Raw genomic sequence first — 24,017 nt, forward strand, 5'->3', positions numbered from 1 at the left:
TTCTTTTTTTCTTTTCAATGCAACTCCCGTTTTCTTCTGTGTTGTCATTTTATGTACAGCATAGCAAAATAAAGTCAAACTATCCAGAATATAGCCTGGATTAGGTTATTAAGATAATAAATTAACCTGGATAGCTTTTACCTTCCATTTGTATTCAAAACAAAAGCATATAGTTCTAATACATATTTGGTATCACAAAATTAATCGTGTAACATGTTATTTTTTCTATCTAACTACAAATATTTCTGTTTGAAAATATAGCTGAGCATTCCAGTGTAAAAAAATAATCTTTTTATTGAAAAACCTTTCACTTTAAATATAAACAAATATTCAACTTGGCATTATAAAATAGAATCTAGCAATGGTCCAATTGGAAAAGAAATTTCGATCATCAAAAAGAAAATTCGAGTCTATAATGATAGCGAAAAATGTTAACGAAAGCGTTAGACGGACATTTTTGAATACGCAATAACATCAATTTTTAGCTTAAATATTATTTTTATAATGTACAGAATATATCTGCGTTTTACATTTTCTTCAAACTCTGTAAGAAGAAAAAATGAGAAAAAAAAATATTTCATTACTAAACGATATATATGTATGAAGTACAACATAAAACATGCTACACCCTGAACAAACTTCGATATAAAAATGTTAATTCCACAGTTTTCCACCAGGTGGAACTGCATGTATTCTCATCTTGCACTGCATAACCCTTTTACTTTATCTATATACCACTTTTAAGCCATTTGAAAGAACACCCTGTATAAAAATTTTTGAAGACTCGGTGGAGTACAAATATATTTAGTTACAAATATGTATTCTAAATTTATTAAAAATTTGCGTTTACAATTTTTTGAATATATTTTAGCAAATATAAGTAATATTATGAAGGTTGTGAATAATATTATGGCATAGATAGTCACATATCATCGGTCATGTAAAGCCAGGATATCAGAGCAGTGGCACGATTTTATGTACCACATGGAAAAAATTAAATGGACCACCCTAAATAACTTTTGATTCAATGATCGGATCTTCAATGTCTAGGATTCAATCTTAATGGTTCGAAAGGTAACCTCAAATATGCTAATTAATTAGTGCAGGTGATATTTTAAATGACGAAATCAGGCATGAAATCATATTTTCCCTGAATAAACATACACCTTTCTTTTAAATTTACTTTTTGAGTACTTCGCCCTATATTTAAGCAAATTAAAAAAAAATTTAAGGGCAATTAAGGAAATTTATTTAGCGAAAGATAATTACATGCAAAAATAACTTTTAGTGAGAATTTGCTATTTTTTATTATTTTATTCTTTAATAATCGAAAAAATTTTGAATTGAAAGGTTTACAGTTTTTGTATATCCTTTTAAAGAATGTATTTTTACGTGTCAATATACGAAATTTGAGTGAAATCGGTAAAATAATTCCTGAGAAATTAAATTTTAAAAATACGACTTTTTCAAAATTTGATTTTTCATAAAAAATTCCACGAATTTGCTTATATTTTGTATTTTGGCATTTAAAGAAATTGCTTTCTTTAAAATGATGTAAAAAATGGTATACCTTCCAACTCAAAAAATTTTCGCCTATTATTAAATAAAATAATAAAAAATCATAAATAGATATAAAAGTTATATTTTGCTTGGAATTATCTTCGCTCTCCTGACCAAATTATTTTGACCATATTTCTCAGATTGCGGTTACTTATTTAGGGAGTCAGAAATCCAAATCCGTCTAAAAAAAGGCATGTTTATTTAAAGAAAGTACGATTTTCTGTAACTTAAAATATTGTTTGCACTAATTAATAAGCATATTTGAGGTCACCCCCTCGAACCGTTAAAATTGAGTCCTAGAGCGTAAAGATCCGAGCATTATATCGAAAGTTATTTAAGGTCCATTTTTTATTTTGAGCACTGTACACTAACACATCACTGTTGTGGATGTGATGCAAAATACGTAAAACCGTTGATACAGCAGAAAGAGCTACTACTCTAAATTATGTCTGAAAAAAGGAAATAGCGGTTATGAAATAAAATCGAAGTTGCTCATAGCAAAAGTTTGTGCTGCTTGGACTGAGAATACAGATTTGCTCTGTACGGTTGACAAACTCAACATCACGTTGTCATAGTGAGTTGATGAACTGTTCAATAATTAACCGTTGAAGTTGAGCTCAGTCATCAAACGGTGTGACGCACATATCGAAGGAAAGTCTCTATCTCGTTCCCTGATAATGCTAGATGCCATGTTAATAATGAGTAGCAAATTCTTTTGTGACTGTGGTCTTGGGATGTATTGGAACACCTTACATACTTACCTGACACGAATTCTTGTGACTACAAACTCTTCCCTATGCTGAAAGAACCTCTTCGAAGCATCCGATTTCCTCGCGTGCCGTCAGTGTTCCGAGCAGTCGGACACTCCGTCTCTCGCTGACATCAACAAAAAAAAACTTCGCCGACGTCCTATATCCAATGGCTTCCTGATATTTGGTAAGAAGCTCATGACTTTGGTAATTATAGCAAAGAAACGTAATATACTTTTACTCGTGCGTTTAGTAAAAATTGTTTTCTAGGTTTGCTGCCATTACTTAATTTAAAACCATTGTAAATCCAAGCACTGTGCTCGAAATCATTTGAAATTATTGTCTGTTCCTAATAATTTATCTGTGTCTCTGAATTTAAAACATTTGCGTGCACTTAAAGATAAATAAATAAGCAGAAAAAAAAATAACTCTTAAATACGAACAAAAGTTTTGTTCTATTCTATTAAACATGTTTAGTAATTTTTCTAAAGAAAAACAATGCATAAAAAATCCATTAATGTATTTCTGACAGGGAAAAAAAGAGGGGGAATAATGAAAGGCTTTGTTGAGTGTGATTTAATTTGTACTCAACGGTTGAGTGAGTGTCAGCAGCTGAGTATTAAACATCAAACACACAATGACAGATCAAGGTTTTTTTTCTATTCAAAAATTTAAAATTACTCTCATAGCGTTTTGTTCCATATAGACTCTGCGGTCACCTTCTGAACAAAAGTAAAATACTAGATAGTATAAATAATGTCTGAGTTGGTATTTGGAGAAGAAGGAAAATGTTAAATCAATTATTTTTTTAAATTATTTCACGATATGATTTTTAAAAGAAAAGGGGGTTCGTTTTCGATGGGAAATGCATAGCCATGCATTGGTTAGGCAACTCCGTAATATAGTTTCAGCACAAAATAATCATTTAAGCGTTCTTGTAAGATTACGACGAGTTTGCTTTATACTTTACTTCTTGAACTAAAATAACTGCTTTGGCTGGCAAGAAATTCTCATATGCAATTCCAAACAGCCAGTTGCAACTGACTGCGTGGTATTTAGTGCCCAATGCCTTATAGATATCAGTATTTTATTGTTATTTATTTATTTATTCATTTATTTATTTTTGAATTTTTATAATAATTGCATGAACATGCTATGTGTACATCACTCAGTGGGCGATGTGGGGAAAAAAACATCTTGACCAGCTTTGCACATCTTTCCTCCAGCAAGTGGTTAAGAGAAACTAATTACTAAGCTAATCTTGAAGTTTGATAAGCAACAATTTTGTTAAAGAAAGTGTGAAATTTTTTTAACCTTAAAGCAGGTGGAGTAAAATACAGATTTCAAATTATGTAATGTATAATGAACTAACTATCTAATAATACCAGTGAAATGTGAAATTTTCGTTGCTATTTTAAGAATGGTATTAAATACAAGAAAACCGTAGCTACTAAATTTTATAGCAGACTTTAACTCTAGTTAGAAAATACACCCTTCTCTCATTTATGAAAAGAGTAGGAGTGAGCTAGCAGGGCCGTTTTATCCATTAGGCACTGTAGGCAACTGCCTAGGGGCCCCGCCACGTTCAGGGGCCCTGTGCTACAGAGAAAAAAAATTGACAATGTTTCTTAAACAGTAAAAATTTAGTTCGAAATTTCAATGACGATTGCTTTGCTCTGTACATTACATCGACGCTATTTTAGTACATTTCTGAACGCATTCCAAATTAGATGGTAGTTAGTTCATATATAACGCAGTAATATAATCGCAAGCAATTTTATCGCGGTAATTTTAACGCCGACTAATCAGATGATTATACAGCAAGAGCAGCTTTTTTAACACAACACGCTTGAAAAACGCGCAAAATTCTACGTTGTGAATGCACACTTACTGTTCTGGTACCTACCATAGGTATGTATATTCTATGGCCAAGCTACCAAAGAGTATGTAAAAATAAGGTTGGCAGTACTGGTTCTTTCGTCGCATGACTGGGGAATTCCCCGATCCGCTAAATACATACGTTGTATTGTGTCATAGACAACATTTTTGAAACATTTTTAATGTAATCGTTGAATTTTCACTTCGTGCAATTTGTTTGCGAGTTTTACGGCTGTGAATGAAAAGAGAGTTTTACAGTTTGTGTTTCAAAACTTACGAATTTAAAGCTAACTTAGCTCTAAATTAGTAAAAAACAGCGTAATTATGAATAAAGTGTTGTGTTAGCGAAAAAATATATTAGGAAGTTAGAAGACGGTAGGGGGGGGTGGCGAGACGAGCATTGCCTAGGGGCCGCGACATGCATAAGCCGGCCCTGTGAGCTAGGCTATTGCGCCAACAAATCATGCAGAAATAAAGGCAATCTTCAAAATCAAAAAATAAGCAAATAATAATAAAATAATATTTTTCTCAAGTATTCTAAACAGGACTCTGGGAATAGACCACTTGTGGTGGTTTAGGTTTGAATTCCAGCGATGGATTCGAATTTCCCTTCCGACTCACACCGACTATAGTGCTTCAGCGATTGTGGTTGATCGATCATGGGTTAGGATCCCCTTGCCATCGGGCTAACCGTAAAAGGTTACCGTGTTTTTTTTTCTCTGCATGTAACACTTATTCGTGTTAGTTCCTACAAAAATTCTTCCATGACTGCTAGCTTGCTCCAATGTTAATACAAGAGTTTCCGACGAAAAAACAGAAAGGCTATTGATATCTGAGTGATCAGAATTGAGGATTTTGTTTCATTGCCGGTAAGAATAGAAGTTGAAAATGATTATTCGAAACAACTAAAATTTCAATGGGCACTCAAGGAGATTCTTATGTTTTGAAAGACTGCCATAATCAATAGTGATTTAACAGATTTCAATGAAGTTTTTGTTTTGTTTTTCCCATATTAAATATTTATTAGTTATTCCTAATATGTGTACTCTATTTTCCTAATTTATAAAAAGGAATCTAAAAATATACATGCATAAAATATACATGCCTTTCAAGAACACCATATAAAGTCAGTACTAACGGAAGACTCTATGTGTCAAAAGTGGTTATGACAGATCAACCTCTAGGTTAATTTTGTTAACCTAATTGATGCAAATGTCCTGATTTCTTCCACAAAATTTGTTTCTATTTTGAAAATTTTCATTATTTTGTTAGGGGGGCATTTCACTTTTGAGGGAAGAAATTGCTTAATAGAAAGGACTGATTACACTAGTTAAAACAGAGACCTTTATAAGCAAAAACTAGTCAACTCACATATTACAATAACTCAATTGAAGTATTTCCTTTTTTCTAACAATCATCTCTGAATGTACCATTACAAAAATCAACAAAGAATAATGTTTTTGTAACAACGAGCAGGTAATTACAGAACATGAAAACTAGGAAAAAAACTAGGCTTAGAAATTTAAATAAACATTAGTTTTATGAGTCACTGTAATAGGGTGTCTTCGGAATCACCACTTAATACTTATTTTGAGAACCCTTGTTAAAAAAGGAAGTAAAAATCCACATTAATCATAGCAAACTGTTACTTAATCCAGGAAGAAGCAAAATCGCATTCCAATTACTAGTGATGAACACCGAATGAAAAACATCAAAACCAATTTGATTATATGATGATACTTAGAGGTGTTTTTAACAACCACTTTTCAACTTCTCTCTTTATTTCCAGCATTCAAACTAGTTTAGATAATTTTAGCCCCAATTTTCTCAATAAGAATTCATTAGATTTTCATAGCGTTTTCTGTTTTTATCACTCTTGAATGTTAATTTACGACCCTGAATATGCATACTTTTTGGACAAAGCTTCTAAAAATATATACTATTTAGAGAGATCAGTAAAGAACGTCCTGTGTACGACCTGTGTACGTACAATCATGTTCTTTCAATTTCTGAACAATACAATGTCTGAATAATACAATATCTGAATAATGCAATGGCTGAATAATACAATATCTGAATAGTAAAATTTTTTAACTATACATGCTTTCGAAATATCTTAACCATTTTGAAGTAAAATATTTTCATGTGTACAATGCAGGTACATATTAATTTTTATGACAAACTGTACTTAATTTTTATGACTAGAAATCGTATTGTTGAGGAATAATTGAAAGACCGTTACTGAAACTTTCATAAATATTAAAAATTGAAAAGCCGTGATTGCAACTTGCAGAAAATGTATAATTGAAAATTAAAAGGCAGTGTTTGAAGCTTTCAGAAATTGTACTATTCAGAAATTGAACGAAAATTCCATGAAATTACGTCAAATGAACATTTTGTTCTTATGGGAATACGATATGAAGGAGATGATGTGATTGATTTTGTGATTGAATTTTCAAATAGCGAATAATTTAAAATAAACAACTTTTTTATACTCATTTCTTTTATGGAAAGTTTATTCTTTCATAAAAAAAAAATTAAGAAAATTAAAATTCCTGCTAAAGTGTATGAGATATTTGCTGAAGTTTTAACAACGAGGAAGAAAAATGTTCGAAATTAACTTCAAGGTCGGCCGTTTTTTTAACAGAAACAATTAAAACCCATCCTACGCATTGTAATTAAAAAAATTTACTCGGTTGTTAACAAGAGAAACACACTTATCGCAATAGGAATGAGTCACAATACAGCACAATGTATGAGTCACTTTCAAGCTAGTTAAAATTTGATTGTACACTGCAATATTGATTGCAATCTAATTAATATTCCACGCATAAATTTTATTTATTATTATATTTAAATTTCGAAGGTTGATTTCTTAAAAATTTCATTACTTGCTGTAAGAAAATGAAGCAAAATATGATGTAGAAGATACCGCAATCAGAAGATGAGGAAGTAACTACTGTAGTTAGTAGTTAGTAATATATTTTTTGAAGCTGAACCAAATATTCATAAGGAATCGGCAGATTTTAATTAGTGATAGACATGAATTAAAACTAATTACAGCCCACTGCAAACTTCTTAGGGCCATTCAAGAAGCACAACTTAAAATGTTCTACTCAGATCTGTTATAGTTTAAATTTAATATTATTATTGGTGACTGGTGCTCCTTAAATGCGTTGGGGTCACAAAGTACTCCAAGTTCCCAAAACAAATCAATACCTCTGGGGATACTGAATTGGAGATTGATCGTTCTCTGGTTCAGGTCACAATTACGATCTGCTGATGAATGAATGAAGTATAAATGGGCCCTCCCTGAAAAACAGGCTGTGATGTGTGCGTGGCTGAAATTGTGTTCTTGGGATTAGATGGCGAAAAAACACACCCTCTGTCTTAAAAATTCGCTTGGTTTTAAGCAGGCTTTACTGGTATTGACAAGTGGCAAAGTTGCAACAACAAAAAATATTGCAGCGTATTTGCTGATTCATTAACTCACTTACTTTAATGGTTCAATTTTTTTTTGTCTTATTTTTTATTTAATTTATTTATTTGTTTATTTTATTTATTGAGCTTAATTTATGAATCAGATCTCAGATGACGTAATAAGTTCTGGAGATTGGGAAAACTGCTGATTGTTCTGGAGACTGTTTTTTTTATTGTTCTTGTTATTGTTCGAATTTGAGATATTTGCTCTCAAACAGTAACAAAAACATACATTAANACTTCGGTGATCTGCTGGGAACCGTGTCTTAACGATCAGTCCACTGCGGAACTATTAAAAATTGAAAAGCCGTGATTAAAGCTTTCAGAAATTGTATTATTCAGAAATTATAAGAAAATTCCATGAAATTACGTCAGGTGAAAATCTTGTTCTTATGGGAATACAATATGAAGGAGAGAAATAAGTTTTGTGATTGAATTTTCAAATAGCAAACAATTTAAAATCAACAACTTTTTTATACTCATTTCTTCTATGTAAAGTTTATTTTTTCATAAAAAAAAAATTTGAAAAAAAAATAAAATTCCTGTTCAAATGTATTAGATATTTGCTGAAGTTTTAACAACGAGGAAGAAAAATGTTCGTAATTAACTTCAAGGCCAGCCGTTTTTTTAACAGAAACAATTAAAACCCATCCTACGCATTGTAATTAAAAAAGTTTACTCGGTTGTTAACAAGAGAAACACACTTATCGTAATAGGAATGAGTCACAATACAGCACAATTTACGCGTTTAAATTTGATTGTAATCTGCAATATTGATTGCAATCTAATTAATATTCCACGCGTAAATTTTATTTATCATTATATTTAAATTTCGAAGGTTGATTTCTTAAAAATTTCATTACTTGCTGTGAAAAAATGAAGTAAAATGTGATGTAGAAGATACCGCAATCAGAAGATGAGGAAGTAATTACTGTAGTTAGTAGTTAGGAATATATTTTTTGAAGCTGAACCAAATATTCATAAGGAATCGGCAGATTTTAAATAGTAATAGACATAAATGAAAACTAATTACTGCTCACTACAAACTTCTTAGGGCCATTCAAGAAGCACAACTTAAAATGTTCCATTCAGATCAGTTATAGTTTAAATTTAATATTATTATTGGTGGCTGGTGCTCCTTAAATGTGTTGGGGTCACAAAGTACTCCAAGTTCCCAAAACAAATCAATACCTCTGGGGATACTGAATTGGAGATTGATCGTTCTCTGGTTCAGGTCACAATTACGATCTGCTGATGAATGAATGAAGTATAAATGGGCCCTCCCTGAAAAACAGGCTGTGATGTGTGCGTGGCTGAAATTGTGTTCTTGGGATTAGATGGCGAAAAAACACACCCTCTGTCTTAAAAATTCGCTTGGTTTTAAGCAGGCTTTACTGGTATTGACAAGTGGCAAAGTTGCAACAACAAAAAATATTGCAGCGTATTTGCTGATTCATTAACTCACTTACTTTAATGGTTCAATTTTTTTTGTCTTATTTTTTATTTAATTTATTTATTTGTTTATTTTATTTATTGTGCTTAATTTATGAATCAGATCGCAGATGACGTAATAAGTTCTGGAGATTGGGAAAACTGTTGATTGTTCTGGAGACTGTTTTTTTTATTGTTCTTGTTATTGTTCGAATTTGAGATATTTGCTCTCAAACAGTAACAAAAACATACATTAATAAGAAATTTATTACTTCAATTTTAAGAAATATACTAAAAAAGAAAGAAAAGTTTCTTGTAAGCATCTTGTATAAAAAAATATTTAGGCACCAATAACCATTTGTTTTACAATAAATAAAAGAGGGGAAATAAAGGGAACAAGAAAGAAAAGAAACTTACCTTTCTGATAAACAAATGATGTAAATGTAATAATTTCCTTGCATTAAGATTTAACTTTAAACGTTTGAAATGTTACTTTCAATATGACAACAAAGTTTCATGCATTTTCTTTTTAAAAAACGAAGAAGAAAACGTCTAAGAAATCCCGACGAGAATTGGTTTAATTGTTCTTCATCGACACTCTACTGAACGACCAGAACAAGGTGTGTCTTTAAGGTCGAAAATTCAATTTTTAAACACTAATCAAGAGCAGTTCTTCATCTATGGCACCCTCTTCATAAACAGCACAAGTGTCACGAGCAGCCTTTGTGACCTTAAAATCATGATTGAAAGCAAGAAGAGGGGTGCCGAAAATTCTTATTTTTCTCAACTGTTCCATTTAAGCAATCTAAACTAAAAAAAAAAATAAAATAAAAGACATTGACTTCAGTAGTACAAAGCATTTTCTTTCGAATAATTTAAAGCATCTTTGCCAAAAATACCTAAAGACATGAGTATTGTTCAAATTAGAAAGAAAAGCTGTTAATCCAATGAAGTCACTACAACTTACATGTAAGTTACAGACACTAAAACGACTTTTTCTGAATAAATATTATACCCACTTTTAGCAAATTTTGATATTCGATCCTCAAAATATTGGAGATAACCGAGATCTAGAATGGAGTTTAGTCAGTTGGATACCTGCAAGTGACATCATCGTAGGTAAATCGAGGACTGCCGATTCAGAAAACAATCAGGTTACAGACACTGAAACACACGCGTGACTTCGCTTACGGGAATGAAATTAAATCTAATTCAAATCACGTGGTTAGGCATAATCACTTCACTTCTTCTCGAGTTGCAAACCAAAGTACCAAACTGGATCCCCATATTTTGAGAGACAAGAATCCAATTCCGTTGATTGTTGTGTTTGGAAGAAATACGTTTATGAGTCTGATTTTGTAATTTAAAAAACCATCTGCTCTAATTGGCTTGAATCTTTTTTTTAATGGCGGGCACTTCGAACTATCGTCCATTGGCCTCAGAAAGTGCCAGTACTGCTTACTCTCTTCTCGTTACCCAGTGGGTACCTGTGGCGAAGCCACGGCGGGGAGCAGTGTCGCCCACGTCACACAACCCCGTTTATAGAGCGGGTCACATTCACACAATCACACACAAAGGAGAAAGGACGTGGAACACAGAGAGAAAGAGACATCCATGCTCTGAGCTGGATTCGAACCCGCTACCAACGGCTCCGCAATCAGACACGCTAACCACTCGGCCACTGGTCGGTGGCTTGAATATAAATTTAAATTTTCAAACAGCTATAATTGCACAACTTTTGATCTAGTACGTTAAAATCAGATTTCTAGAACAAAAGTTCTTCATTTATTTTTATTTTTATTTAATTTGCGTATTATACATCCATTATGAAAACTTAATAGATTTTCTATAATAGAAGAAATTGTATATGATCTATTTTTTTTTTTACTTTTTTATTAAAATTATAAAAGTAAAAAGAAAAGAAAAAAAGAAAAGATCTGTCGGATCCCCACCATCTATAAAATGACGACACCTCAATAGCAGATATATTTTGTAATTGAAATGTGCTTTTTGAGTAATCAGAAAGTAAAAGTGAGACAGTTACCTTTCAGATGACACGTGATTTCATAAGGCTGCTGACGAAAGACGGGTTTTTTGTTAAATAACTTTCGCCATTTGACCCTACGGCTAATACTGGTCCGAAACACACACAGAATCCGGGAGGGAAATCACTCATTCACTTGAAAGTTTGATTGAGATATAAATAATAAAAAAAATGTCTAGTTGCGAAGTAGTTTTTTGTTGCGGTTGTGCGAGCAATTGAAAAGGTGTAATTTTGATTACATGGTTATAAATTTGAAAGTAAAGAGTAGAAAAAGGTGTTTTAATGGACTCTCTTTCTTAAACTGATTATTTATTTGGAAAAAACACTCAATTTCCTGTTTGTATTTCAAAGGATGTTACGTTTTGGGAAATATCTTATAAGTAAGACATTCACATTCTTGTGTTTTCTTTTCAACAATTATTTATTCATGTATCGTATATGTTATGTGTAATAATACCTCTCTATCATTGAAATTATTTTTGAGAAAATTAAGAATAAACTAAAGACAAATAATTTTAAAAAAAAGTATGACAAACTTTCGTATAATTTAAAAAAAAGTTTTCTTTTTTAAAAAAATTGAAATGTTTTAGATTGTTTCTTTAAAATTTAAAAAAGAACATTTTAATAAAATAAATTTCTTATGTAATATTAAGTCATTAAGCTTCCATGCAATTGTCGGAAACTTTATCAGACTATAATCATGTCTCAATGGGGGCACAACTTATTTTGGAATAGTTGCGCGGGAAAAAAAATTGGTATCGGTGGGAGGGAGGTAAGTATTTTTTTTATAGTTATATCGGTTATAATTTAATTGTATAATTAATTGTATATTGTTTAATTAAATTAATTTAATTGTATATTGTCTAATTAGTAATAAAAAACATCAACCAGTCTCAAAAAAGAAAATACAGCCTTGTAGAATGCATATAATATTTTAGAAATAAAAAGATAGAGTTTACCATGCTTTGTTCTTTCTTGCTTTTTCTTAATAAAACTTTTAAATTAAAATTATTTTACTACTCATTAACCTTTCATTAATTATAACTTCATTTTTAGTTTATTTTAAAATAAAAAATCATGAAACTATGTTAGTTTCGATTATGTTTTTTTTCTTAAGAAAACTTACTTTTATAATAAAGAAGTAGAACTGCCCTAAAATTTAAATAACGCCTTGATTAAAACCTTAACATTTTGGAATTTTAAGCTTTAATTGTAGTGTTTTCTCAAAGTTTATTGAAATTAGTTCGAAAAATATTTATAAAATATTAATAGTTTTTATTAAATATGTAGTTCTAATAAATATTTTTTGGTACAAAAGCAAGAGGTCGCCCATTCACTATTCACAGGCCGCATTTAGCCACCTATCTTCAGGTAGTGAATCCCTATTTCAACTAATGAACTACGGAAACAAGTTCTGTCAAATTATTCTGTCAGTCTACTAATAACAGAACACTACGTTTTAAAAATCAGCCTAAAAAATAATTTATTAGCCCATTAATATTTTCAAAAAAAAAATACGATTTAGAAGATTGAAATAACTAAATGATAGAAAAGCATCTAATGGCGCATCATGCATAAACATAAATTTGTATAATTTATAAATAAAAAAATTACAAATAAATTTTACCAACTGTTTATTTTTCGCTGCTCGGATTTAAGCTTTTATGAACAGTAACGACAGTGAACAGTATGAAGTTCCCTTAAATAAGTGCTTGTGATATTACTATTTTATAATCATTTTTGGCAAATAAAACAATACAATATAACAAATGCATTTTTAGGCCATGTTTTTAAACTTTCCCACTGTATGGGTTTCTTAGTATCTAATATATATAATTCTCTTACGTGGCTCCCAAATTTTAGCTGTATTTCTCTTCCTCCGGTGGCAACGTTTGCTTTGACAGCGAATCGATCAATGATTGCAGCTAAAAATGTCACATGCCAAATCTAGCTGAGGTGGCTCAACATATAGCTCTTTTAAAAACGTAAACTGAAATAACCAGAGAGCATCAGCTGCTGCAATCTGATACTATTAAGCTAGGCAGAAGTGAGTAGCCTTTGTCGATAGATCTCTATTTTAGTATTTTGTCGAAAGCGCTTTTTTTCACGAATTTATATGTTACGAATTTATTTGACGATTTTTGATTTATATCACGAATTATACTATAGCACATTTCTAATAGGTTTAACGAATTACATGTCATTTATTTGAATTCGAATTTATTTTAATGACTTTGTATTTACTAAAAAGATGTAATTTTTTTTTTAAGCTTTTATATGGATTTGAATGATTATTTTGAATTCTTAGATTTTTGTGCATTTGCAATGTACCTAAGTTAGAAGCGAGTGAAGCGAGCTTGGTTTGCAACCATATAAGAAGCAAACCATATAAGATTGCGTAGCAATTTTTGGGGGTTGGCGAACGTTAGCGAGCAGGGGGCTCAGCCCACTAGTTTGTAATAATACTATACTTTCTATTCGTTTTTGGCAAACAAAACAATGCCAAGATAGATACCACCTTTTTATCCATGCTATAAATTCTCCCGTACAACTATCACTTAACACATAGCTTAGATTTTTTGGTTCACCTACACTGAATCATGGCAATTTAAGTAAGAATTCTAGAAAATAATTACTAATGTTGATATTTTTATAGTCCTTATTGCCGTATAAATATGATGGTACTACGAAATACTTTTTCAGTCATACTTTTATCACTGTTGTTTATTTTATTATGTAATATGATACATTCTACTTAAATAGAGAAAAAGAAACAATATACATCGATATAATTTATCGAAAATCACACACATTCATGTAATTATTACTAGCAATAAAACTCATCCGTATTTTTGCTTCCAAAAGTTAAAAAGGAGTAATGGTGCATGTCAATCATATTAATAAGTTTTTCATTGAAAATTGGAATACATTTACGAACAAGTAAATTAGAATGAAATTTAAATCAAATTATAATTTACCTTAGGTGAAAAAAATGAATTTCATCTTTATTAACATTGAAAATCCTTATAGAAAAACATCTAATCGAATTTAAACAAAACAAATTACCAAATGATTTTTTTCATTTTCTTTAAGACTTTCTTCGGAAATTTACAGATTTGAAGATTTATTTTTTCTTTAAAATATTTTTAGATTTTTTGTCATTGTCATTTTGAAGTCTTAACTAATAAATATCTTCAGACTTTTTGAAGACATTTTACAGATATTTTGAATCAGCAAAAGAAAGTGAATCGGTCTCCAAGTATTCTGGAGATTAAATAGGGTGAAATTGAATGGAGGAACAGATGAAACTGAAAAAAATGTGTTTTTCATAGACATATGTGCGTTAAATTTCTCTTATTTAACTAAGTATTATGAAAAGTACAGAAGTAATTAGCATGAGTGAAAAAATTAAAATTTATATAATAGATTATAATGAAACTGATGATATTCAAATTACACTATTATCTGAGATATTAAGAAATACAAGTTTTTTTGTTGCATTTAATGTTACAAAAAACATAAAAATTAACTTAAAAACTAGATATTTTAATGTAAAATGAAAAAAAATCCTTGAACCTATGTGTGTATGCACAAGTATCTCAAGAAAATATAATTAAAATTTGTATATATGCTAATTTGTATAAACGAAAAAAATTACGGTACTATCATTGATGAAAATGACGCCTAATTAATTTAGGTAATTAAACTGGTTTGAAGTTTTTTAAATCCACCATCCTCAATTAAAAGTTACCAGAATTCTATAACATTTTTGCTACTTCTTCAAGTATTATTTTTCTATCCATTTAATTTTCTATCCTCTTCTTCAAGTATTATTTTTCTATCCAATTAATTTTCTATCCTCTTCTTCAAGTATTAATTTTCTATCCAGTTTTGACAAGTGTTATAAAAATATATATTACACCCTGTGGTTTTTTTTTAAATAAAAAATAATATGGAAAGTACAATTTAATTATATTTTGCAGACTAAGAGTCTGTGGCAGGGGAGTTAGACTTTAATTACAATGAAGACTAGAATAATATTGTTCAAAAGAAATCAAAAATCTAAGAAAAAAATTAAATACATTTTTTTTATCAAACTTGTCATTAATGTTATAAGCAATTTTCATTCAAATCTTGGAGATTAAAGAGTGAAAGCCATGTCTCAAGATTATCGTAAGTACTTTTCGATAAGTTCTATATCATCTAAGAATTAATGTTGTCTGGCTTGTAAAACACAGAAAGGTTTTAAATTATTCAATTTTGATTCCATTTCCATTTTTGATTCATAAAATATGAAAAACACTGAAAAAACACAAAAAGATTTTATTCCATTTTTTGGTTTACTCAAAAATTTTCAAATGCAATTTCTCAAACATTGTGTAAACAAGCTGCAATTATTTAGCGATGTCACTACCCAATTTGGATTTGTTGATCTAGAATAGCTACCATAGCTTCTGGCATGATTTACTAAAGAAAAGCCCATTTTATCCAAGCATCAACAAAATACAACAATAGAATGGTCTTGCGCATTAACCAGTACGGTGGTTTTATTGATGGACAAAAAAAGAGGCTTGACGATTCCAAGTGATTTAACGAAAATCGTCGTAAAAAAGTCTATAAATTGCAAGTACATTCGTTCCAATTCGTTAAATAAAATCATCTATGTACGATTGGATTCGATCCGCTGTGGCTTAGGGGATAGAGCTCTCGCCTCCCAATGAGATGACCCGCCCAGGTCTGAATCTGAGTGTTGGCTGGTCGATACAATTTCTCCTCCCGGCTTGCACTGACCACAGTGCTGACATTAAATATCATCAGTGGTCTATGGGTCATGAGTTAGATTGCCCTTGTCGTCGGGCTAATCTTGGGAAATTATCGTTAAGGTTTCGCTCCGTGTAACGTAAATGAGGGTTAATACCATCAAAATGTGGTTTTTTCCAATGTTTTATCCAGGAGTCCCTTTGTCCTCTGCATTAGGTTCAAAATTACAAAACAGATAGTCACCTATTATCCTTTTAGCAACTTTACTACAAGCTTTACTACTTGCTACGGGACAATTTTACTATCTGCTTAGTTTCAAACAGCAAGCAAGTAAAATTCCCTCAAAAACGTTTGTTTAGTCATTTATGAAGCTAAATAAGGTATTTTGCCTGCTACAAAAAAAAACAAATACAAGTTTATCACTAGGTATCTACATATAGATTAGAGAATGTTATGTCAAGGAGTCGATTAAAAAACACATTTATTGATATAATAGGTACAAAACAATGAAACATTGAAACGTCGATTTATTTTCTGGAATTGAAGATGTCACAGTCTCTTCCAGAATGTCTTTCGGGGCCTTGGTGCTAACCTTTTTTAACTTTATCAAGTGCAAAAAGGAAAACAAAAGACTTAATGTAACATGGGTTGGGAGCCGCTGCTATCTTTAAATTGGCCAAGATGCAAAAGTGACACGGCTTTTCTTAATAAACTTTGCACACCCGCAGATTGTTCGTCATAATCTTGTAATCAGAAATTTTTTGAATATTTAATACTTTCCAGGACGAGTCTCCTTACACCTTCAAAAATGACTTATACCACTGGCAGACTTAGCATTCCGATTAATAACGAAATTTTTATAATGGGAATAGTTATTCTCAGTAAGTTATCTCATAGTTATCTGGAGAGATCCAGAAAACAATGCAGTACGAATCTCCACCTTTAAAAATCCTTCTGGATCTCGGGCCAGAGGAAGACCTCCAACTAGATGGCTGGATGACACTACTAAAGATCTCAAAGTAATAAAGATGATATAAGGCGTTGGAGGCTACGCGTGGTTGAGACAGCCAAGGCCTGTAAGGGGCTGTCGTGCTGAAGAAGAAGATAATTATTCTCAAAGACTTGCCATGCTTCATATAAAACTTGAGGAAAATACTTTTGCTCTATTGAATCCTGCTTTTAGGCTTGCATGAGTTTTTCGCGAGAGTGCCAGTCCTTACCAGATCATCAGTGAATGCTGACCAACTAAGCATGCAGAAACAAACTCTCATCCTCCATCGATTCCACCTGATCCGAGCACGTTGCGACGGGCATTCACTTCATTTAGCAACAAAATCACTGTTGTTACTTAATGAAAAAAAACTCTGTACTAAACTTTCTTTAAGAAATTAGAAACATAATGATATGCACTTTTATTTCATAAGCACTGAATGGAATTTTAAGTGCAAATTGCATTTAATGAAACGGTATTTTTTATAGCCTTTGTGGTCCTAAATAATTTCCTCGTGTGTGTACCTTGTGTCCGTTACCAAACCAGGCCGAGGTGTCCAGAGGGTGACTGCGTCCTCATCACTACATGTCCATCAGCTGCGAGAGATATTACGACGGGAAATTACCCGAAAGTCTGTGGCTGGGCAGACAAGATTCCTTACATCTGCTGCCAGCTACCCGACACACCTGCAACGGAAGAGCCCACAGATCTGGAAGAAAAATCAGGAAATTTTCGTGGCATTAACCCCGAAGGTATCAATCAGCAAATTTTCTCTATAAATTTTAAATATCTTTAATTTAATGTTTTATGTGTGTATCATGTTCTTAATATTCTGAACAAGTACAGATTTGTTTCATTGTGAGACATTTAAAAACAAAAATGGGATGCGTAAAAAATTACAAGAATAGTAATTAAATTATCGGATTTTTCTTAAAATGCAATGCGAACATTTAATGTACAGGGTGTTTACAAAGTCCCGGACCCATTTTGATGTTGACCACAATGAGGTGGTGCATCATCTTGTTGCAAAAAGACATGTCTCTGGTTGTTTCCGCAACTAGAAGCTCTTCTAGTTTTGGAAATACGAAGGTATCATCGAATGCGAAGGTATATGTTGGTATCATCGATCGTAGTTCTTTGAATGACCATTTTCCAGGAAGATGGATTGGGCGAGGAGGTCCAATTCCTTGACCACCCAGATCACCTGATATAACGCCGCTGGACTTCTTTCTTTGGGGATTTATGAAGGACAATGTTTACAGGAGGATTATGATGACCTAAAAGCCAGAATTACAGCCGCAGTAACCTCTGTGGATGCCGACATGCTTGCCGCTATCTGGCGTGAAATTGACTATCGACTTGATATTCTCCGTGCGACGAAGGGAGCACACGTAGAAGTTCATTGACAAGGGTCATGAAACTTTTTGAGTCTATCTAACCATTTTTGTTATTAATTTTAATCTATTTTTATTATTTTAGGAGTTATTAAACATCAAAATGGGTCCGGGACTTTATAAACACCCTGTATTTTTACGATTGGGAAAAATATTCATCAGAATAAATGCAGTAAGTAATTTTTAAAAAGAGTTTCATATCAGTTTTCTAAGCTTTTTAAAATATTAGGTCGCGAAATATTCAGACTTCTGTGGATCAAATTTATGAAAACATTTATTGTCAAATTTTGAAACCACATAAAATTTTTGTATGAGGCAAGTCATCTTATTTAATAATAAGTCGTAACTAGTGATGTAAGTTTTTCAATATTTTTTTAAAAAATCGCTAAAAATTTTTAGAATACATTTTATTTTTTAAAAAGTATGAAAATTCGTTAGTGGTATTATTTAATACCGTAGTGCCAAAGTTGCTTGACGATCACAATTATTTCAAAACGTATATAAAGTACACCTTAAAATGCTTTTGATGAAAATAAGGACGCACATGATCAGCTCAATAGGCATATTTTTTCTTCTTTATACAAACATTCCAGGATGTGGAGTAAGAATCCTACCCGAAGAAGATTACAACGTAGATCCAAGAACAGAATTACCACTGAATACAGCATTACCATTCGGCCCTCCTGGATTCACCATCCCACCTATTCAATTTGCTATTGGAGGTAGATCAGCGACTCACAAATGGCCCTGGATGTTAAGTATCTTTTTTTATGTTCTGATGGTGGAATGAATGTAACAACAGTAAACTTCCAAAGAACGGAAGAAATTTAGAAAACTTCCGGTGTATACCTCCGCTTATGTTATGCTTCCGAGGCGATGGGTGAACAGGCTTAAAATTCTAGGAAGTTTTATCACTGCGATTTTGTTTAAATATACACTTAATTTTACCATTCATAAGAGTTTTCTGTAATTTATATATTCTAATAGGTCTTGAGCCTAAAGCAAGTTTAACAAAATTAATAATACAGCATAAAGAAAGTGTAAGGTTAGTCATGTTTTGAGTGCTATCCTTCATTTCGTTATGTTTGTGCAAAATAGCATCGTTGTTATTTTTAGGGTAGCATCATAGCTAGCTAGCGGGAGCCTTCCAAATTCATTTGCTGTTTTATTTCGTTGAAAGTTAGATTGAAAGAACGTGTTACTTTGGAAACACTACAAATATAATAATATTGGATGGTGCGTTTTTTCAAGCTTCGTGGTAAAAATCAGTCGGAAGTAGTAGCCCGGAAGTCTTTCGATGAATTTTAACCTCCAGCGTCATCTGCGTTTAACTTCACACGGCCTTATGGATGGTGCAAGCTCGACACCGCCTAAATTTCCGTGTTACTGTTTCCGTTGTATTTTAATGCCATTTGGCATCATTGCGTTTTTTCAGATTCTTGCAAACGTGGTATTTGATTACTTATTACTTGTGTTTACAATGCTAACAATACTGTCCCGCAGTGGACTGATCGTTAAGACACAGTTCCCAGCAGATCACCGAAATCAAGCATCACTGGCTGCTGTCAGTGCGCGGGTGGGTGACCACTTGGATCTGTCTGCGTAGGGACCGAGGGTGTGCGGTATTGGTCCTCGTTAAACTGTGCTACCGTAAAGTGCTCGACTTCGCGCGCAGGTCGTCGGGCTACCGAAGCGGGGGTGCCATCCCCTCCGCAGAGGATCAAAATTGTGATGGCATGTTTTTGGATCATCCTCCGGGATGTTTCCCAGACCATCGCCAATAGTCCATTGTGTAGCTCTAGTGCGACGTAAATTAACAACAACAACAACAGCTAACAATACTTGTGTTTACAATGCTAAAAGTGTTAACACTAACGTAAGATGGTGCACAGCTTGCAACAAGAACAAACAGTAATAAACAAATTGAAAGAGACCAAATCAGGACTGCCAAAAAGCGAGTTATTCAAAATCTAGCAACCATGTCATCTCTTTAAACAATATATACAACAATACTTTTTAAACAATATGAACAACTAAAACAAACTTTCTCTTTAAACTCACCAGAATTACATTAATAACTTATGAAATACGGCAGATTTGAACTCAGAAATTATCTAATTTACTTCTTTTGATGAAAACAAAATTATCTGTTTGAAAATATCGCCTCGCAGAATAACATGTAGTAAGCAGCTGCAAACTTTCTAACCGGAACTAGAGCAGGCATACAGCTTGAGATTGTTATTGCTTACATTTCTACTGAAAACACCATCCATACATACACTATCACTTGAGAAGGTTGTTTCATTTTTATTTCAGATACTTTTTTTTTAAATTTCAGACATTTTTGTATTTCAAACATTTCATACACTGGAATAATTCACTAGTTTCCCTCAGGAATTTAATAAGGAAACAACCCACATTCGTGTTACACGTGGAGAAAAACCCATGATCCGTCTTAACACAGAGAATATTTTACGTCAGCATTGTGGTCGGCTTCTCCCGCAATTCCTTTACTCATAAACTTTGAAACAAGCTGAGGTTCCTATGGATGGTGTTTTCTACACTAGGGAGCGCTGAAAGCTGTATACCGCTTATACCTCCGGGTTACTGTTCCCGGTGTATTTCAAAGCCATTCGGCTCACAACGTGTCAATAATATATATGCCAACTTTCAAATTTAAACCTGAATTATAACGCATAAATTAATCTTGCTCCTCGAACAATATGCTTACACTAGCATAAGATGGTGCACAGCTTGCTACACGAACAAACAGTAATAAACAAATGGAAAGAGGCCAAATCAAGACTGCCAAAAAAGCGAGTTATTCAAAATCTAGCAACCATGTCACCTTTCTTAACAATATATCTCTAAATAACTAAAACAAATTTTCACTTCAAACTCACCAGAATTGCATAATAACATTAATATCCTATGAAATACGGCAGATTTGAGCTCAGAAATCATCTAATTCATTTATTTTATTGAAAACAGAATTATACGTTTGAAAATATCGCCTCGCAGAATAACATGTAGTAAGCAGCTGCAAACTTTCTAACCGGAACTAGAGCAGGCATACAGCTCGAGATTGTTATTGTTTACATTTCTACTGAAAACACCATCCATAATGGAATACCTGAAAGTGACGTAGTGTGGGTATTTCGATCCTGATTGGTTGTTGAAACGTGACATTTGTTTACGTTAGCAACTGCTTTTTCCATTCTATTTCGAGTGAGCCAAGCTCGTCAAGTATGAGTTCTCTTAAGTAACATATTCTATACTCTTACACAAAGATTCCTTCACAAAAATTTCACTTCTTTCATAAATATTTCTAACTTTACTCAAAAGTTAGGCACGAAGCCATGTAGAACATTGACAAACTAATTAGGCATCGAAGTTGTCAGGTAGGCAAAACAAAAATAGATCATGTTTACAATAAAATAAATAAACAAATAATAAATCTAAGTTAAATAAAATACATAGACGAGAAAGAATTATAATATTTCAATAAATTCGATGTGCGATACGGCGTGGTATTTAATTAACTTCACGTTAATTAACATTCTAACTTATGTGGAGAAACTTAGCTTAGCTTTAATACTCCATTTTGCTTATAAGCGATCAGGTAGAGCTGGCGTCATGGGTCACGTGTGTGGGTCTACTTCTTGAAGTGCAAATACCCTATTATGACGGATGTTAAAAAATATTATTTCTTTGGATTTTGAACGTAATTTTTCTTTTCCAATTTATAGGTGGCAATTTACAATGGAAATAAAAAGAAACAGCTGTGTGGAGGTGCCTTAATCGATGAGAGACATATACTAACAGCAGCTCATTGTTTTGCTGGAAGGAGGTTTGGCCTTTACATAATGGTTCATAGTTTCTTACTACACTTAATATGCAGTCGCATAATATATAATTAGACTTTTCTAAAGTTAATTCACAGTAATGAATAGGGACTTGCGGGAAGGGAAGACGTTTGAAAGCTGAATTTTCCTCATATGTTTAGCATTAGGTATAGTTACACAGGCTGGCTAAGAAAGGCACTCAAATAATTCAACATCGAAGCACTCTTAAATCCTTTCATTCGGCAAAACTCTATATCAAACATTTTATGAGACAAAACTGGAAAGCGTTGCTCACTTCTGGCATTTCTTCAAGAAGTTGGAGGAACAGCTTAGAACAGGGTATTGACTATAAGTCCCGCAATAAAGCTGTTGCAGAATTCAGACTTGCTGTGGGCCATGATTGACTGGCGAACCACCTCTGCCGCATCGGCATTCTCGCTGACCCAAATTGCCCGTTATGCTCGAATAATGAACTTATGGACAGGAACCATCTATTGAGATGCTCGGCTCTGCGTGGGGAATCTGAGGTGAGGCGCTACTGGAGTGCCCGACATCTGTTAATGAGATAGTGACTTTTTTCTCTTACTTGTTGTTCACTGTTTTTGCAAGAGTTTGTCATTTTCTTCTGCCATTAGAAATTTAAAAAAAATTAAAAAAAAAAGGTATAGTTACAAACTAAACAGTAGCTGATTTCGTGATTTCAAACATTCAAATGATAAAATCAGTGATACTAGACTGCTTTGGTTGAAAACTAAAAGTTTATTGCGCGTTCTTAAAATTACCATGCTACTTATGCAGAGTCAAAACCATCATGGGGTGACGTAAACGAAGTAGTTTGAAAACTATTCAGAGACACGTGTTTGGTTTGTTAAAGTTACGCTTTTGAGACGTGTTTTTACGAACATAAATAATGTGAAATCAACGGTACGGTAACTGAAATAAAGGAAAACGATGAGTTTTGTCCCAAAGGGTGATATTAATGAAGAAAAATGTTAGATTGTGGTAAAATTTTTAAATCTAGCCTGTCCTCGAGCAATAGCATAAATTTCTGTAGAAACTGAGTATAGATCATCTTAATTTTGATGAGTTGGACTTCTAAAAACATGTTTTGTTTAACCTAATAACGTACAGTGACCGGAAGGACATCTAATAACAATAAAAAAACATTGAAATTATATTATCTTTTTTAATTGTGGTGGTTCATGCCTTTCAGTTCTGTGCTTGATTGCGCAATGTTGATTAATGCAGATTTATTTATTATTTATTTACTTATTTATTTGTTTTATCCTGCGCAAAGAACGGGTATAGTACGGCTTTCAGGAGAACTCCTCCAGACATCCGTCTCGCGTCGTAACCGGTACTATGGTTACGAGGAAAGGTCACTTCGAATAGGGGTGTGGGGTGAATATTTTTGTCTTAATCTTAGCTTGGGTCGTAAAGGCCTGTTTACACGGTCCAATTACCTGAATCCGAGAAATTGGACGGATTTCTCTGTCCAAGAAATTGGATGATTCGTTGACACTATCCAAGTTCTTGAATGTCGCTGACTCGTTGAAAGAAAAACTTGCGCATGTGCATTGTTCATATTCAACATTATAAAATAATACTTACATAAGTTTAAAATTACTAAATAAATTCAAATAAAATCATAATAACACAAATAAACCTCAACAGATCAATTTATTTGGACTAAAATATATGAAAACAGACAAGAAGATGACATAATTTGCTGCCTGATTGTTGACGTCACAAAACCTAAGACGCTGATTGGTTAAGGGAGAAAAAACTTGGATGGAAAGTAGAACATGCTCTACTATCGTCCAAGAAGTTGGACCAAGTTCTTGGATGTTTGTTTACACGATCAAAACAAATTTGTTCTTATAT

General features: G+C 32.5%; 1 protein-coding gene across 1 annotated transcript in view; it reads left to right on the plus strand.

Moving 5' to 3' along the window:
- Nucleotides 1–11,199: 11,199 nt before the first annotated feature.
- LOC107456779 (proclotting enzyme) overlaps nt 11,200–24,017 on the plus strand; it is a 17,572-nt gene continuing 4,754 nt past the window's right edge. The window contains exons 1-4 of the mRNA XM_071179473.1: nt 11,200–11,522; nt 17,383–17,646; nt 18,882–19,041; nt 22,037–22,202. Coding sequence (XP_071035574.1) covers nt 11,495–11,522; nt 17,383–17,646; nt 18,882–19,041; nt 22,037–22,202 — 618 coding nt within the window. The 5' untranslated portion in view covers nt 11,200–11,494. The remainder of the gene's footprint in view (nt 11,523–17,382; nt 17,647–18,881; nt 19,042–22,036; nt 22,203–24,017) is intronic.

Source organism: Parasteatoda tepidariorum, chromosome 4, assembly GCF_043381705.1.
Source record: "Parasteatoda tepidariorum isolate YZ-2023 chromosome 4, CAS_Ptep_4.0, whole genome shotgun sequence".
Classification (NCBI taxonomy): Eukaryota; Metazoa; Arthropoda; class Arachnida; order Araneae; family Theridiidae; genus Parasteatoda; species Parasteatoda tepidariorum.